General features: G+C 42.9%; 2 protein-coding genes across 6 annotated transcripts in view; one reads left to right on the forward strand and one right to left on the reverse strand.

The window, feature by feature from the left end:
* Window positions 1-834, reverse strand: part of PI4KA (phosphatidylinositol 4-kinase alpha) — a 105446-nt gene extending 104612 nt beyond the window's left edge. For both annotated transcript variants that reach the window (XM_061602491.1, XM_061602490.1), the window contains exon 1: window positions 504-834. In XM_061602491.1, the coding sequence (XP_061458475.1) occupies window positions 504-671 (168 nt within the window). In that variant the 5' untranslated portion in view covers window positions 672-834. The remainder of the gene's footprint in view (window positions 1-503) is intronic.
* Window positions 835-1107: 273 nt separating this feature from the next.
* SNAP29 (synaptosome associated protein 29) lies at window positions 1108-16651 on the forward strand. Of its 4 annotated transcripts, XM_061602883.1 has the most exons (7): window positions 1108-1207; window positions 2871-3114; window positions 6695-7062; window positions 11101-11297; window positions 11943-12028; window positions 12388-12492; window positions 16348-16651. In XM_061602883.1, the coding sequence occupies exons 3-7, from the start codon at window positions 6838-6840 to the stop codon at window positions 16503-16505; spliced, it is 771 nt and encodes a 256-aa protein (XP_061458867.1). In that variant the 5' UTR covers window positions 1108-1207; window positions 2871-3114; window positions 6695-6837; the 3' UTR covers window positions 16506-16651. The 4 variants fall into 4 exon arrangements, with proteins under 4 accessions (XP_061458867.1, XP_061458869.1, XP_061458870.1 ...); XM_061602885.1 differs by lacking the exon at window positions 2871-3114 and having other exon boundaries at window positions 1115-1207; XM_061602886.1 differs by lacking the exons at window positions 1108-1207; window positions 2871-3114 and adding an exon at window positions 2785-2870.

A 16651-nucleotide genomic window follows, 5' to 3' on the forward strand; every position in this document is an offset into this window, starting at 1 on the left:
CAACAGCTCCTAAGAACTGCTAATAATAATTCCCAAGAACTGGTAATAATAATAACCAAGAGAGACTGCTAATAATAATAATAATAATAATAATAATACCCATGAGCTGCTAATAACAACAATAATACCCCAAAGGTGCTGCTAATAAAAATAATGCACCAAAACTGCTAATAATAATAATAACAGCAACTCAGAACTGCTAATAATAATACCCAAGAGAGACTGCTAATAGTAATAATATACCCACGAGAGAGTGCTAATGATGAGGATGATAATGATAATAATACCCACGACCCGGTAATAACAACAACACTAAATCCCCGAGAGCCAGCAGTCCTAGCCAGAGGAGAGCAGCACCCCCCCCCGGTGCCACCTGTCAACCCAAGCCCAGATCCGCCCCACAGGCTTCGGACCCCCAGGCGGCTCGGAGAAGCCATCCTCCTCCTCCTCCTCCTCCAGCCGCCAGCCCGCCTGCCCATCACCTCCCCTCCTGGCGGCGGCACCTTCTCGAGCGGAGCGAGCCTCTGCACGGCCAGCGAACGGGCGAGCGAGAGCACCGTGTTGAAGTAGAAGCCCCGCGACGAGCCCGGGCTGCTGGGCTTCTCGAAGCGCGCCGCGGTCACGGCCGCCGCCGTCGCAGCAGCCGCCGTCGCTACGGCCAGAGCCGACATCTTGCGAGGAGGAGGAGGAGGAGGAGGAAGGGCCCCAAACCAAAGCCGTCGCCGCCTCACGGAATGTCATTCGGAGCCGCTCCTGCGTGGCCCCGCCCCTCTTCCCTCTCCCTTCACCTCCATCACCACCACAGCTGGCCACTCTCCTTGCCTCACGGCTCGCGTCGGTCTTCTTCTCGCGAGAACGGGCCAGCCAGCCCGCCATGGTAATGATGTTGAACTACAACTCCCATCATCCCCGACGATGCCATGCTGGCTTGGGCCGATAGAAGTTGTAGTCCAACTCTGGGGAATCGTTGATGCGCTGGATTTATTTATTTATTTATTTGCTGGACTTCAACTCCCATCATCCCCGACAAGCAAAGACAATGGTCACGGATTATGGGAATTGTAGTCTACCAGCATCCGGAAACCTAAATTTGAGGACGCTTGCGCTGAACTTTGCATGATTGGCAGTAGAGCGGAAGCCCTTTTAGGCTGCAATCCGTGTCTACTCAAAAGAAAGCTCTATTGGGTTCAATGGGACCTACTCCCAGGTAAGTCTGTATTGGATTGCAGCCTTAGCCTGTTGTAGGAAAAACCAAGAGTCCTATGGCACCTTAAATTGCTACTATTATTGTTGATTTTTATTATTACTTATTTGACTTATAGAGGCTCACTGCAAAAGAGTCTTTAAGCAGCTCACAAAAAATTAAGAGCCAAAGGCGTAGCGTAAAAACCAAAAAGAGTGCATTAGTGTACAACCATTACAATGGTCCTAGCAAAGTTGAACAAATTTATTATGGCGTTAGCGTTTGTGGTCCATTAGTGGACTGTCTGTAGCTTATGCCATAATAAATTTGTTAGGGATGGATCAAGACTTACAGCGCAATCCTAACCATGTCTATTCAGAAGTAAGTCCTGTTGAATTCAATGGTGTGATTTCCCCCCTCCCCTTTTGCAACCAAGGCTGCAAGCAAGGACATGTAATCTCCATTGGGTTCAATGAGACTTACTCCCAGGTAAGTGTGTATTGGATTGCAGCCTTAGTCAATCAGATTTAAGAGATATTGATTTTGGTTGGTCTCTAAGTATGACCAAGTCTGAATCCAACACTTTGGCTTCAATCCAATACACACTTATCTGGGAGTAAGCCCCATTGAACCTAATGGAGCTTACTTCTGAGTAGACATGCATCGGATTGCAGCCTTAGGGTCGACAGCCCAGACGTCAGACCCTGAGCGTCAATCTTACATCAGTGGTACATGCTCTGGTAACCTCACGTTTGGATTACTGTAATGCGCTTTACGTAGGGCTACCTTTGAAGACAGTTCGGAAGCTACAACTAGTGCAAAATGCGGCGGCCAGATTGCTGACAAGGACCAAGCGGTCCGAGCATATAACACCTGTTCTGGCCAGCTTGCACTGGTTGCCAATATGTTTCCGGGCTAGATTCAAAGTGTTGGTATTAACCTATAAAGCCTTATACGGTGTGGGACCATGATACCTTGCGGAACGCCTCTTCCGATACGAACCGGCCCGTGCACTACATTCTGCTACGAAGGCCCTCCTCCGGGTTCCAACTCACAGGGAGGCCCAGAGGGTGATGACAAGATCTAGGGCCTTCTCAGTGGTGGCCCCCGAACTATGGAACAGTCTCCCCGAGGAAGTACGCCTGGCCCCGACTCTGCTCTCCTTCCGGCGCCAGGTCAAAACCTTCCTATTCTCTGAAGCATTTTAAGTTACACTGATTTACTTTTTAAAATGTTTATTGTATTGGATTGATGATTGTATTTTAGTATTATTTTGTTATTCATTGTATTTTTATGCTATTTTATGTTCACCGCCCAGAGAGCTATTGCTAGTCGGGCGGTATATAAATTTAATAAATAAATAAATAAATAAAATAATCTAACTACAGTATTAAGTCTATGGGAAAAGCATGATCAGTCTATAGCACGTGACGAAGATGGCGGCGCCCACAGTGGCTTCACTCCCGGTATACCATCGTTATAGAAAATCAGACACAACCAACTAACTCTGTTGGATGACAGGTTTTGTTTTATGTGTGTATATATATCAAAAGCGGGTTACCTGCTGTAGTATTATTTATTATTATTATTTATTATTATTATTATTATTATTATTATTATTGTAGTAGCTTCATTTACTACAAGTTGTACTTGCTTCTCTTCCCCCCCCACCCGGTTGTTGTTTCAGGTGAGGAAAAGACTGAAAAGTCCGTTATGTTATTTTGTTTTCCCCTCTCTTCAGGCGGTGGTTGGTTCAGTCCGACCGCGTCCATCTTTGTTCAGTTTTTTTCCTCGGTCTCGCTCTCCCCCTCCCCCCTGGCTTCCTTCAGAGATGGTTTGGCCCACTTGGCCTGGCGGAGGGCGGGAGGCGACGTAGCTACCGCCTCCGCTCGCGACGGGAAGTCAGAAGGGGAAGAGCTCTGTGTAAGCTGGTGAGTGTGTGCCGGGAAGGGACGGAGGGCTACGGAAAAGAACCTTTCTCTTTCTGTATTTGTTCGCTATATCTTATTTTGTCACGTTTATATCCCACCAAGGAGCAAAAGATAACGTTCGTGCCCCTCCCGCCCGTGTTGTTATCCTCACAACAGCCCTGTGAGGTAGGTTTTGGCTGTGAGAGTGTCGCTGGCTCCATGTCGCACAGTGAGCTTCATAAATTTGGGACATTTTGCCCTCGCAACAACCGGGCGAGGTAGGTTTGGTAGAGGCATAGTGACAAGCCTGATGTCGCCCAGTGAATTTAGTGGCTGAGTGGGGGTTTGAGCCGCTTTGTGTTCGTGACAGCCTCATGAGGTAGATTAGGATGACAGAGAAGGTGGCTCACTCGCTGGCCCCCAGTGAGTTTCATAGCTGAGTAGGGATTTGAGACACTTGTCCTCACAATAACCCTGTGAGGCAGAGACAGAGTGACTAGCCTAATGTCACCCCGTGAGTTTCATGGCTGAGTGGAGATATGAGTCGGTGGATCTTTACAACAGCTCAGTGAGGTAGGTTCGGCAGGGAGATAGTGACTGGTCCCATGTCCCCCAGGTGAGTTTTCTGACTGAGTAGTGGTTTGCACCAGTGGATCCTCACAGCAGCCCTATCAGGTAGGTTAGACAGAGAGAGACAGAGAGACTAGACCAGTGTCACCCTGTGACTGTCATTATTGAATGTGGTTTGGGGACACTTTATTCTCACAACAACCTTGTGAGGTCGGTTAGGCTGAAAGAAACAGTGTCTGGCTCAGTGTTCTGCAGTGAGTTTTGTGGTTGTGTGGGGATTTGAACCCAGGTCTTCCCAGTTTTTGTTAGCCACTACACCGTAATGGTTCTATACCATGGATAGGGAACCTGTGGTCTTCCAGATGTTGTTGGACTCAAACTGCCATCAGCATCAACTGGCACAGTCAAGCATCACTTGTTTTTTTCTTTTTTTAAACCTTCTCTTTTCCCTTTTCCTCAGGTTATACCTTGCTTTGCATTTTGCTTCTTTAGATTATGGTGCATTGTATGGTTTTATTTTTGGTCTGTTGATGGTAATAGATGATAGCGGTGAGTAATTAGGTTTATTAACATTATTTCATTTCTGTCCTGCTTTTTGATCCAGAAAGCTCCTCAAGGTGGGTTAATATTTAAAAATCAAAGACAGCTACATTAGTACTGTTTCTGTCCTGGCACTGCTTTGTGGGTAGTATTTGTTTTTAACTTGTTAATTTAAGCTATCACTATGCTGCCATTCTATAGCCATGTTCTCAGGGTGGCTTGTAACAAAAAATAAATGCCAATTTAAAGTGCATAAAGTAAGTTTGTAAGGCAGAAAAAAACAGCATAAAAGGAGTAGCCAAGATAAAACTGAATTTTCAAGCAGAAACTAGTTTTTAAAGTCTGGGTAGATATAAAGGTCTGTGTCTATTGCTGGAGGGATGTCAAGGTAGGCGCCAGCTGAGCTTCTCTGGGGAGGGTGGCATTCCACAGCTGTGGAGTCACTACTGAAAAGGCCCTTTCTCTAGCAGCCACCTGCTGTACTTCACCTGACAGAGGACTGATATTAAGATCTGAGCAGGTACATGTGGAGGCAGTTGATCCTTTATTTATTTATTGCATTTGTATACCACCCCATAGCCGAAGTTCTCTGGGTGGTTTACAACAATTATACAACAAATATACAAGTTTAAAAACATTTTTTTAAAAGCAATCCTTCAGATACAGTAGCTGGTTTCTAAGCCATGGAAGGGCTGAGAGGTGAAAACTAGCTGTTAGAATTGCGCTCAAAAGCAGACACTGCATTTCTAGATACACTTACTGGGAAGTAAGTCCCACAGAGTTTGATAGCTACTGACAATAAACCTCATTGGTCGGTGTGGGCTTGCTTCCAGGTAAACATGGTTAGCATCACCCTGCAAACATGAATCCCATAGTGCATTGGACAGTCTCATCTCGATTTTGTAATTCTTTTGTCTTCGCTTGTTGAATCAGGTGATTCAGTCCTAAACCCAGTATCTTTGGGGCTATTTATTTATTTGCAAAAAAAGTATACCACTCAGCATATAAATACCAGATGAGTGTACCACTGAAGAACTTCAAACTCAGTATTACAGATACGTAATAAAATTCACAAATAAGCCAGTCAACAAACACCTGGCTGGATCATGCTACAGGAAAAGTCTGTGTAAACAGAAAAGTCTTTAGTAATAATAATAACTGTAGGTGCTTGGCTAGTATCCAAAGAGAGGGAATTGCATAGTAGTGGTACAGTAGGGCCCCGCTTATATGGCGGGTTAGGGACCAGGCCCCCGCCATAAAGCGGAAATCGCTGTAAAGCGGAACCCATTGACTTTAATGGGTTGCGTCGCGTGAAAATGCTGCAAAATGGAAAAATCGGCTTTAAAACGGGGAATTTCCCCTGACTGAAAGCCGCCGCATCAGCGGAATGCCGAAAAGCGGAACACCGGAAAGCGGGGCCCTACTGTACAGCGTTGCTAAGGACTGTGTTCCATGTGGCCATGAAGGGACCTCAGGTGTATAGGGTACAGCCTATAGCGCCTGTTCTGAAGACTGCAGTGACTGGTCTTTGTTATTGCGAGAGATGAGCAGCGTAGGCCTTCAAAATACTATTTAATCCTGTGAAGAGGAGTTGGCACAGTGCAATGACTTGAGCTGTCCCAAGACAAGGAACGGTTGATTAAACACTGAGGTCAGGGCAGATTCCACCCAACAGAAGTTGTGCTTTGGCCTGTCAGCATGTGCTCTTGCATTTGCAACGTATCACACTGATAAGGATTCCAACCCCACTCCCCCCAAAATTATAGGTAATTGTAAAGGTTCTGGAGTTGTGAAAGAAGCAACGTTGATAGTATGGCTAAAACAGGAAGCCATTTGTCGTAACAGCAGAACTTGCACCACTGCTGAATTCTGTAATAGTTACTGTTTGAACTCACCCGAGGCTGGTTGATTCATGATGACTAAAGTCAAGCAACCTCCTTCTCCTGTTTTACAGCCAACCTAAAACCAATGAGCACCAGGGTTTGAACTGTGACCTCTTCATAGCTTTGGAAGTGGTTTAAACTGAAAGATAAGTTACAACTATATCACAGGGCTGGTACTAGTCTCTTCCTCTGTGGATCAAATCATACAGTGCATATCACAGAAATCACCACTGTTGGAGCACAGGTACTCTAGCTGTGGAAAGATGTTGGCATAGCAGATAGTTTCAGGTGTCTGACGCAGATGAGTGGTACAGACAAATAGCAAGAATTTAGCTTGGTTTGCCCACTTTCAGTCTTCTGTAGTGGCTTAGTATTTCCTGGCCCAATAATTGACTTGTCTCTTTATCTGTCATGCCCTTGGTACACTAATCCTAACTGCAGGACTTGGTAAATATGGAGAAAGGTGGAACCGATATATATTCTATTAGCTTTGAGTTGGTGGAGAAGCTCTTAATTGGCTGCTAATCTGTTCTGTTTATATAGCTCCGTGTTGTGCCAGTCCTGTCAACATCTGATTAAATTCACTAAAAAATGGCTTCTTTTTACAGAGTTTGGTTTTCCATCACAGTGACGCTGGCAGTCTCTGACATGAAGGCATTGGCCTGGTTTTGAAAAACGTTGGTGCAGTTTTGCCTTGCCTTTGTTTGTTGACTTTCATACGTAGAAGAGAACTGACCTTGGAGCAGTAATTATGTCAGCTTATTCAAAAAGCTACAATCCTTTTGATGAAGATGACGATGAAGACTTAAAGCCAGTAAAGTGGAATGAAAGCAATGAGCCTCCTAGAGATGGGGCAGATAGACAGAGGTACCTGCAGCAAGAGGTTCTGCGGCGATCCCAGGCCACCATGGATAGCACTAACCGTTCCCTCTCCCTCATTTATGACTCTGAACATGTTGGCATAGCCTCGGCGGAGGTAAGCACGAATCTTTAGATAGGCCTTGCCATAGTGTATGGTGAGTATGTTTGGTACAAGTGCTTTCCTTAATTATTTGTATACTGCTTGAATGCTCTGCGATAATACCATCTTTTTAAAAAAAAACATGGCTGTCATTGTATCAATATTTTGAGTATGTACGTATAGTATAACTACTTTCCCTATGAAATCACATTAAACATCTTAGTCCTGATAACTTATTTGGAAGCAAACTGATTTCAGTGGAATTTCCATCCAAGTAGGTGTTCAGGTTCGGAGTCTGAGAACTGACAAATCTGGATAAGGATGAAGGCTGTACAATGGATGTGAGCACTCAAATGCCCTTTAAGAGTTTGCACACACTTATGTGTGCTTCCAACATTATTTACCAATCTTTCCAAGGTAATTTTATAGTATAAGAGACCAGTACATGCCAGTTACAACATGTGAAGTCATTGGTTCAGTGTGCCATTTGCCTTTATATACTTCAGGGGTGGGAAACCTCAGGGCTGAGGGCCGAATGCGGCCCTCCAGACCTCTGTATCCGACCCTCTTAAGTCTCTCTACTTGAAATCCCTCTCCCCAGACCACAACGCTCACTGATCTTGCTTCTCATCCTGTTTTTACTTGGCTAGAATGTGTCCTTGAACTCTGATAATGCCTCTTGTGTGTCTGGGTGGGGAACAGAGAGGGATGTGTTGAGTGTCTGTAGAAACTAGTCTACTGTACAATGATAACATTTACAGAAATTGCACTGCCCACATTTGCTTCTGGTTCTGCCCACCACTGACCTATGGCCCTCGGAAGGTTGTCCAGAAAGGAATGTGGCCCTTGGGCTGTGGAAAGCTTCCTTCCCCCTAATATACTAATTTCACTGAAGTCTGGCAATACAGTCATGAAAGAACCTTTGTTGGGAAATTATTATTCTGGGCAAGTGGAATAGAACAGTCATACATGGGCATATCTTCCAAGGTGACCATTCAGTCCTGTTTCTTGAAAAACAATCTGTGAGACCTGCAGAAGGCCTACTTTGGAACTATAATTTGTAAACTTTGCTTGATTTTGAAGACAGTGGCTAGAAAAGAAAGCATGCCTACTTCAGCCACTTTCAACATACACCTGACTTAATACTCCTCCCTATTAATCATTTCCTTCAATTACAAAGCCAACCTTTAAAACACTGCTAGGTATCTTTGGTAGGTAGAACCACGAATGAGGCCTCCTGAGTTGTCTTTCTAGACGTAAGGCTGTTTTTAAAAAACAGAAACCAACAGGGCTTTTCAAATGGTTATAGGCCATTCTTCAATCTTTCCTGGTATGACCAGGGTAATCATACACATCCTTTTGTCCTAATAAGCTTATTTTTAGAGTCTCAGCCGTATAGCAATACATATGCTTAATTGTGCTCTCAAGATTATTCTCTCTCTCTCTCTCTCTCTCTCTGTGTGTGTGTGTGTGTGTGTGTGTGTGTTTGAGAGTGTGTGTGAGAGAACTAAATATCCTCTTTCCCAGGCGCGTTGTTGTTGACCCAAAACCCCTCAGTAGAACTATTTAAAATTAGACAACCAATTGAAGCAGCCAAAACATTGTAATTCAGTGTAACACACTGGTCAGCCTTTCAAAAGCTACCATATATAGCTTTTCATTGCGGGGAGCTAGTCCATAGGAGCTGCTCCTGGCAATTGACTATTTTTGTTTCTCTCATGAAGAGGTTGAACTGATCAAGGCTTGATCAGAGGATCTCAAGAGTAGCTTTGGAATCGGGGCTTCTCTATTTCTCGTGGACTTTTGTACAGTTCAAGGTTGCAAGAGGCTGTGAAAGAAATTGCAAATTAGCTGGTTCTTGCTAATTATATCTTCCCTGTTATATGGCAGAATAGTTTCCAGTTTGTGTTCCTTCTTCTAAGCCTTATTCCTCGATGCCCTGTTTTGTTTTCACTTTTGGGGGAAAAAAGCTGCCAGTTTGGCTTTTTCACTGGTTTGCATATCCTGTTCTATACAGAACACAATGGACAAGTATTTGCACAGTTTGCTACTCGTTTCTTGAAGGCCAAAGCACAGGAGTGTGAAGCAAAACATCTTTACCCATTCTGTCTCTTTACAAAATCATCTTCCGTGCTTGATGGCGCTTGGGCTTTCTCTGGAGCTTGTGGGGAAAGCCGTATAGACTATTGGTTTAAAGCAGGGATGGGGAACCTGTGGCCCTCCAGATGTTGTTGGACTCCAAATCCTGTCAGCACGGCCAGCGGCCAGGAATGCTGGGAGCTGTAATCCTGCAATGTCTGGAGGACCACAGGCTCTCCACCATCCGTTTAATAGAAGTCTGTAGCTTGAATTCTTGTTTTAAAGAGTGAGAATTGACACCCATATTTTATCTCTCTACCATGGAGCTGTGAGGCTCACATGCAATCCTGACCATGTAAGTCCCATTGAATTCAGTGGGGCTTGCTCGAAGGTAGGTGGGGTTAAGATTTCAGTCTAAGAGACTGAGTTCTGAATTGGGATGTCCCTGGTTCTAATCTCCCAAGGCAAGCCACTCCTGGCTCCCCATCTGCAATATGGAGACGCTACTGGCCTACCATACGTAGCTGTTATGAAGACTGCAACAAGAAGATAATGTCTGAGCAGGGTATTGAACTTTTGAAAGCGCTGTGTAGAAATGCTAATAATTTTTTATCCTCTTCGACCATGGATGTTGTTTTGGCTCAAGTGGGGTGTGAATGAAATGGTGTCCTCAGGTTGATAGCCAACTAAATAGAACAGCTAGCGGAAGTACTTTTGGCTGTGCAAAGGAACTTCCCCTCCCTCTCCTCTCCTCTCCCCATCCCGTCCGTGCTCTCCTAAATCTGTTCAGGAGGTTCCTCCAACCCTCCAGAAGAGATTTGAATTAGCTTGCCCTCCGTCTATATTCTTCAGACCTTATGAAATAGACTTGGAAAAAAGTATTCAGTAAACTAGGAAATGAAAAACTGAAAGGATACCAGCTATTGTTATCATTATCATTATGATGAAAGCTCGAGGTTGGGACACATCAAAGTTGTGTTTTTTTTCTCCCTAGTCGTGGCTGTAGAGGAGCTGCATTTGAACTAAACTGCAGTTTCCTACAGGCTGCAGCTGAAGCCAAAAAGAGCCTTTCTGCTCCGTGAGAAAATTATCAGACCTTATCTGAAAGAGTCTTGTGATCAGAGGAGAGGAAAGCTTGCCAAAAAGACTGTAGCCTTTTGGTTTTTTTATTTGTAGGTAGAAAACTGGACTGGCAAATATTCCAGGTAGAAATTAAAAAAAAAAACGCGAAAGGAGTAGGTCTTGAAATGAGCACATGCAGTTCAATTGACAGGCAAGGCTTTAAGTAGACATCAGCAAAGTCCCAGCCTTAGTATCTTAGCTTCCTTAGATGAAATCTTGCTGTATGAATTATACATCTATTACAGCATTTAAACTAATGCTGTGGGAGTGCAAAGGGGTAAGTAGTACGTCTCCTCGCCACCAGCCACCAACATTATGCTGCAACTTACTAAAGAAATCTGGAAAATAAACAATCCATTTTAACTAAACCAAGGGGCCTACTTTGCACATCATGCTAAGTCATTGTTTAACACACATGTGTGAGCTGAAACAAGCCCAGCAAACCCTTGGGTATCACCACCACCACCTCCTCCTATGCAGCCGGGAGGAAGACTTCACCAGCAGTCAATTCCACTTTCCCAGAATCTTGGCTTGTCATACAAGCTAGAGATTCTGGTTTGTTAAATGAGCCAGCTTCACAACCCATTGTTTGACATTGCTCAGAGCTTGTTTTAAATCATGGTCTCTGGTTTTGAAAACATGGCTATCCAAATTTCCAGGAAAGTGGAACTAAATACTGGAGGAGCCCAAGGCTTTGTTTGGGCTATTCTGCACATAGTGCTTTTAGCACATATTACATGTGAATGTAGCCAGGGAGTGTTGTTCCTGATACCTGATCCTTTGTGAAGTTAAAACACTTCCTATCCCCTTTTTTTCCAGCCCATTAAAAACTGGGTTTTTTTTTTCCTATAGGAGCTTACCCGGCAAGGCGAGGCACTGAAGCGCACCGAACGAATGGTGGATAAGATGGACCAAGATCTAAAAACGAGTCAGAGACACATTAACAGTATCAAGAGTGTGTTTGGTGGCTTTGTAAATTACTTCAAAGCCAAGCCGCAAGAAATCAAGCTTGAACAGAACGGGGCCACTGAATACCAAGCCAGCAACAAGTAAGCAACCCAAGTTCATTTCCAAGGGGAGGTGGGAAAGGTGGAAAACATGAAGTTTGGGGATCTGAGGGCAGGCATGGAAGTCCAGGATACAGTTGGGTGGTGAAGTTTAAACCTCAGTTTCCATCCCATCATTCTTTTTTCGGTGGGGCCGACAAAGATGTAAAACTCGCAGCAACTTCTCCCGTAACAAAACCTGGTATTTATGTTGGCATTTGGGTACCCGCTTAACCCTCGCACCCATTCTCGGCAGAGCCCGGAAAGGTGCAAAATACACCATAATGCTGTATTTGAAGCAAGGCGGCTTGGAGATCGTGCTTTCCTGGGAGTTTCATCATTTAACTTTCTATGATTTCTGTGTACAAGGAACTTTTCTTCAAAGGATGGAACCTCCAGGTTTCTTTTGTGAATGGTGTTTTTTTTTATGGACTCATTTTGAGTTGATTGGGAGTGGAGGGTGGGAACCTAAGTGAGCATGCTTTTGTATTTTGACTTCAGTGGCTGCTTCATTTTTACACCCCACCCCCAAATGAATGACAGTGAAACACTGCAAAAAGGAAAACAGACTTTTTTTAAAAAAAACACTCTTAATATAAACCTATTTGGACACTGGGAATAGTACCTGTCTTTTTTTTCTATCTCCAGATTGAAAGAGGCCATATCCATCAGTAAAGAACAGGAGTCAAAGTACCAGGAGAGTCATCCAAATTTACGGAAGTTGGATAATCCAGGTTTGTTTAATCTTGTTTAAACAGCTGGGCCTGGAGGAGTTGGGCATTTTTTTATTTTTTTTTGGTACAGCAGTTCTTGACAGAGGCCAGCTTTGCCCCTTAACTGGGCAGTATTTCCTTATAGTGGATTTTGAAGACAAAAGCAGGAATAGTAATTTGGCAGGTCTGCAAGAAAGGGTTGCATTACTTATTTCCCAACTGCGAATCAACTTTAATAATTATAATTATGCATTTCAGTAATTCAGCATAAAACCATCATGCTGTGGGGCACACATGCCACACAGAACAAGGGTTTTTTTTTAGAATTGGTGCTATCAACTGGTGTTTGGTAAACGTCTGTCATTTTTTCCTCTCGCCAGAGTATAGTTCCAGTGGAACCAGTTCAGATTCTTCATTCCAACCTGAGAGTTACCCAAGGAATCAACATCTCCGAACATATCATCAGAAAGTCGATAGCAACTTAGGTGAGTCACGACAACCTGAGCTTACTAATGCTTAATCCCAGTTGTTTACTCGAAATCAAATCTGTCTGACTCCTTTGGGGCTTTCTCCCAAGCAGAGAGTGGCATGTCTCCCCCATTTTTATTCTCATTGCATGAAAATAGCAGGAGATGGAAAATATCATTGTCCCTATTTTTTATTATTATTATTTCCATTAGTCACTTGCTACGTAAAGAGTCTCTAAGTGACTTACAAACCTTTAAAAACAAGTGTATGAGACTATATTGTTAAACCAGTTCTGCTGCCTAGAGTTTTGTCTCAGTAGGAAGAGAGGGGAAATGGTTGTATGGGGACACTGAGAGTCAGAGGTTGGTCTGGGGGTGTGGGTGGAGACATTGCTGCCACCCAGGGCCGGCACCAGCCTGCCCCAGGCCTGCAGCGCCATAGCCCAGCACCCCCCCAATACAGGCAGCACAGGGCTAATAAGCCCACCCGTGCACCCCATGTACCTCTTGTGTCATGTGAATGCTGTGTGCGCATAGCACACAAGCTTGCCATCAACCAAGATGGTAGCAGGGGCATTAGCCCCCCCCCCCCATCGACATCTTGGGTGATGGAGGCATGTTCACACAGCGTGTACGGCATTCACACTGATGGGAAAGGTAGGTGCAGCATGTGGGCGGGCTTATTGAAGCCTGCACTATCTGTATTAGGGGGGAGTTCCCTGGAGCTCCCTCTCCATAATCTATGGCAGGGTCGGGTTGCTTAATTTAACTTTAATTTTAAACTTAATTGTAGTTGTAATTTTTATTTTAATTTGTATTTTAATTCTGTTCTTAAATATGTTTTATAATCCACACTTGCTTGTATTTTAATTGTGGTTTTATCTTATGTACACCGCCCTGAGAGCTTGTTGCTATAGGGCGGTTTAAAAATGCAATAAATAAATAATAAATAAATAATGCTGCTGCAGATCATGGAACGGGGGTGCCATCTTCCCACCCTAAGAAAGGGCCTTTCAAGGGCCGCTCTGAGCCTCAGGGGCCCTTGGCCAGGGTCCAGCCTGGCCGCCATCTGGCACCAGCCCTGCTGCCACCACCAGCAAAATTTTCAACCAGGGCTATAATTGCTGTGCAGAAATTAGACTTGAAATGTCTGTGGATGCCCTGTAACAGCTGCTTCTTGCATCAGATTCTACAAGTTGCGCTTTTTTTTTTATCATTAATTTTTATTCAAATTTTCAAAGACAAAAAACAAAACAAAACAAAAACAATTAAACAATAAAATAAAATGTTGACTTCCGATTTGTCGCAGATCAGTTATAGGTCTACAATATATAACAATCCTATCGCTAAAACTATATTATAAAATCACTTTCCTCCAGTAGTTATCTTAATTAATCATTAAATCTCATAAACGTTACTTTATTCTTTCCACAAAAAGTCAAAGAGAGGTTTCAATTCCTTGAGAGATATATCTTTCAACTTTTCTCCAAATAGACATGTCGCTTAATCCATCTGATTCAAATCTGTTAGGCCCAATAATTTCAATAGCCATTCTTCCATTATCTATATTAATTCCATCTTCCATCTTCAATAATCCTGTTAAATCCAGTAATTTCAGTAGCCATTCTTCTATTATCAGTATCCCATAATAATCTTGTTGTCATAGCCATAGTCCAAATAAACATATTGATTAATCCATCTCGTCAAATCTGTTAGGTCCAATAATTTCCATAACCATTCTTCCATTATCAATATTAATTCCATCTTCCATCTTCAATAGTCCTGTTAAATCCAGTGGTTTCAGTATCCATTCATCCATTATCAGTATCCCATGATGATCTTGCTGTCATAGCCATAGTCATATAACAAGAGTCTGATGGGAATTTCCCCCATCACAAATATGTCCTTGCCATCAATTCTGAATATGTTGCTGAAATATTGTTGTAAAGTCACATCTCTGCTCTGTCACACATTTGTAGTTAATTCCATAAGTTTTTTCTATGTCAAGCCCCATCACATCATTCCAGTCAAGAATTCTGAATATGTTGGTGAAATATTGCTGCAAAGTCATATCTCTGTTCTTCTTTTTTACAAAATGCACTGGCTCATCTCTTAAGAGTTTCTCCACTGTCACATATCTGTAGCCAACACCATAGATTTTTTCTATGTCAAGCTCCATCACATCATTCCAGTCCAGAAAATTATCCAAGACATTGATAACTTTACCACCAAAATCTTCATTAATTTCTTCAGAGACAACGTTGAATTCCAAACAGTAAACTTTATTTCTAACATCCATAAACTCCAAATCTTTTTCCAATTTCACATTTGTTCCAATCTCCAGGGCTTGTAGCTTCCCTTTAATTTTTCTTTTCTCATCTCTAATCCCATCAAACTCCTCTCTCACAGAATCCCCTATTTCTTTAAGCTCCTGCGTCATTTTGTTAAATTCAATTTTCATGTCCTGTCTACCCTGTCTCAGGGTTTGTTTCATTATCTCAATCTCACCCATTATTTTCTGAAACATAATTTCTTCCATGGTCTCAATCACTTTCCTGGTTGTCATTCTTAAAACCACAGAAACAAAAATTATTTCAGCCACAATTGGGTTAATATTCGAGGCTTGCTGATATCAGTGTAGACAGTACAGCCTGCCTTATCTCTATGTGTTCAGGAATACAAAACAAACTTAGTTCCCAACATCAAAACAATTAGTGGTGTCGTGAACAAGCAGATTCGTCAAAATGAAATAGACAAAAAAAAATTTTTTTTTCCCCTCCTCGAAATAGAAATCCCTCTTCCGTTGGTATCTTTAGAATGCACCTCCAGGACAGCTTTTTGCGATAAAAACAAAGATAAGCTTTTTCGATTTCTTTCCACCTTAATTTCGTGAGTGAAAGAGAAAAGCCATAACTCACCTAGAAGTTCTTCACAGCTGATTCATTAACAAATCTCTTTTTTGCTGCACCAATTTAAACCAAATGAAAAAAGAAAATAGAAAGAAGGATGCTTGTCTGCCTGTTAAAGTCCGTTTTTCTTTGAAGAAAAGATAAATGTGTCGCTATAATCAGCTAGAGCTTGATGAAAGTCCGTCCGGCATTGCAGTTTGAACCTTCTCTCATAAATAAATGAAATCCAGTCCTCCCCACAAAAACAGGCTTTGTGGTTAATCTCTACGTTTCTCCCTGTCCGGGAGAAAATCTTTATCAGTCAAAAAGAGCGTTCTGACTGATTTTAAAGCTGAAAAAGCTTCTTCTGAGACGAGAGCTTGACTCAGAGGCAGCACAGGCAAAGCAACCCTTCCCGGAAGTCCTACAAGTTGCGCTTTTGACTGCAAAAAGTTAAGTGGATGTGGTCAACTAACTGCTGCCACTCTAAAAGACAATGATAATTTGCCAAGAGTGGGTTGGAAATAGCAAAATGTATTAAGGCAGCAGTGTGTCTCTCCACCTTATTACATTTCACAGAGGTAGCTGTGTTAGTTTGTATAAAAAGCTAGTCCTGTGGCACCTTAAAGACTAATAATGGTATTGTAGCATGAGCTTTTGCAGATGAAAGCTCACCCTAAATCAGGAGTGGGGAACCTTTGGCTCTCCTGATGGTGGTGAACCACAACTCCTATCAGCCCTAGCAAACATGACCAATGGGGTGATGGGAATTATAGTTTAGCAGCATCTGGAGGGTTCCTCACACCTGCCCTAAACGGACTGAAAAAGCCACTGAAAATGAACATCCATCCACTTAGCCATTAGCTCCTTAGCTCAGAATATTATCTGAGCAATATTTCACTTATAATGGATTGACTCCTTAAGGATGTTTGTTATCTTGTGTTTTTGCTGCTAATTTTGCTACATTTTGTTTGTCTACTTTCAGATGAGATGTCCTCTGGGCTGAGCCGCCTGAAGAGCCTGGCTCTTGGCTTGCAATCTGAAATTGACGATCAAGACGACATCTTGAATCGCCTCACCACCAAGGTGGATACTCTGGACCTCAATATTAAAAGCACAGACAAAAAAATCAAGGAGCTTTAAGGATTTCTAAATATTTCTTCTCCAGGGCAAGAACTCAATTCATTTTATACAGCCGGATAATTGTTTTGCTGTCTGGGAAACAACCAGCATGAGAAAATGGGTTTATGTGGCTAATCTGCTTTGTGATTAAAATTGAATAAGTGCAA

The sequence above is a fragment of the Rhineura floridana genome, chromosome 19, assembly GCF_030035675.1.
Source record: "Rhineura floridana isolate rRhiFlo1 chromosome 19, rRhiFlo1.hap2, whole genome shotgun sequence".
Classification (NCBI taxonomy): domain Eukaryota; kingdom Metazoa; phylum Chordata; class Lepidosauria; order Squamata; family Rhineuridae; genus Rhineura; species Rhineura floridana.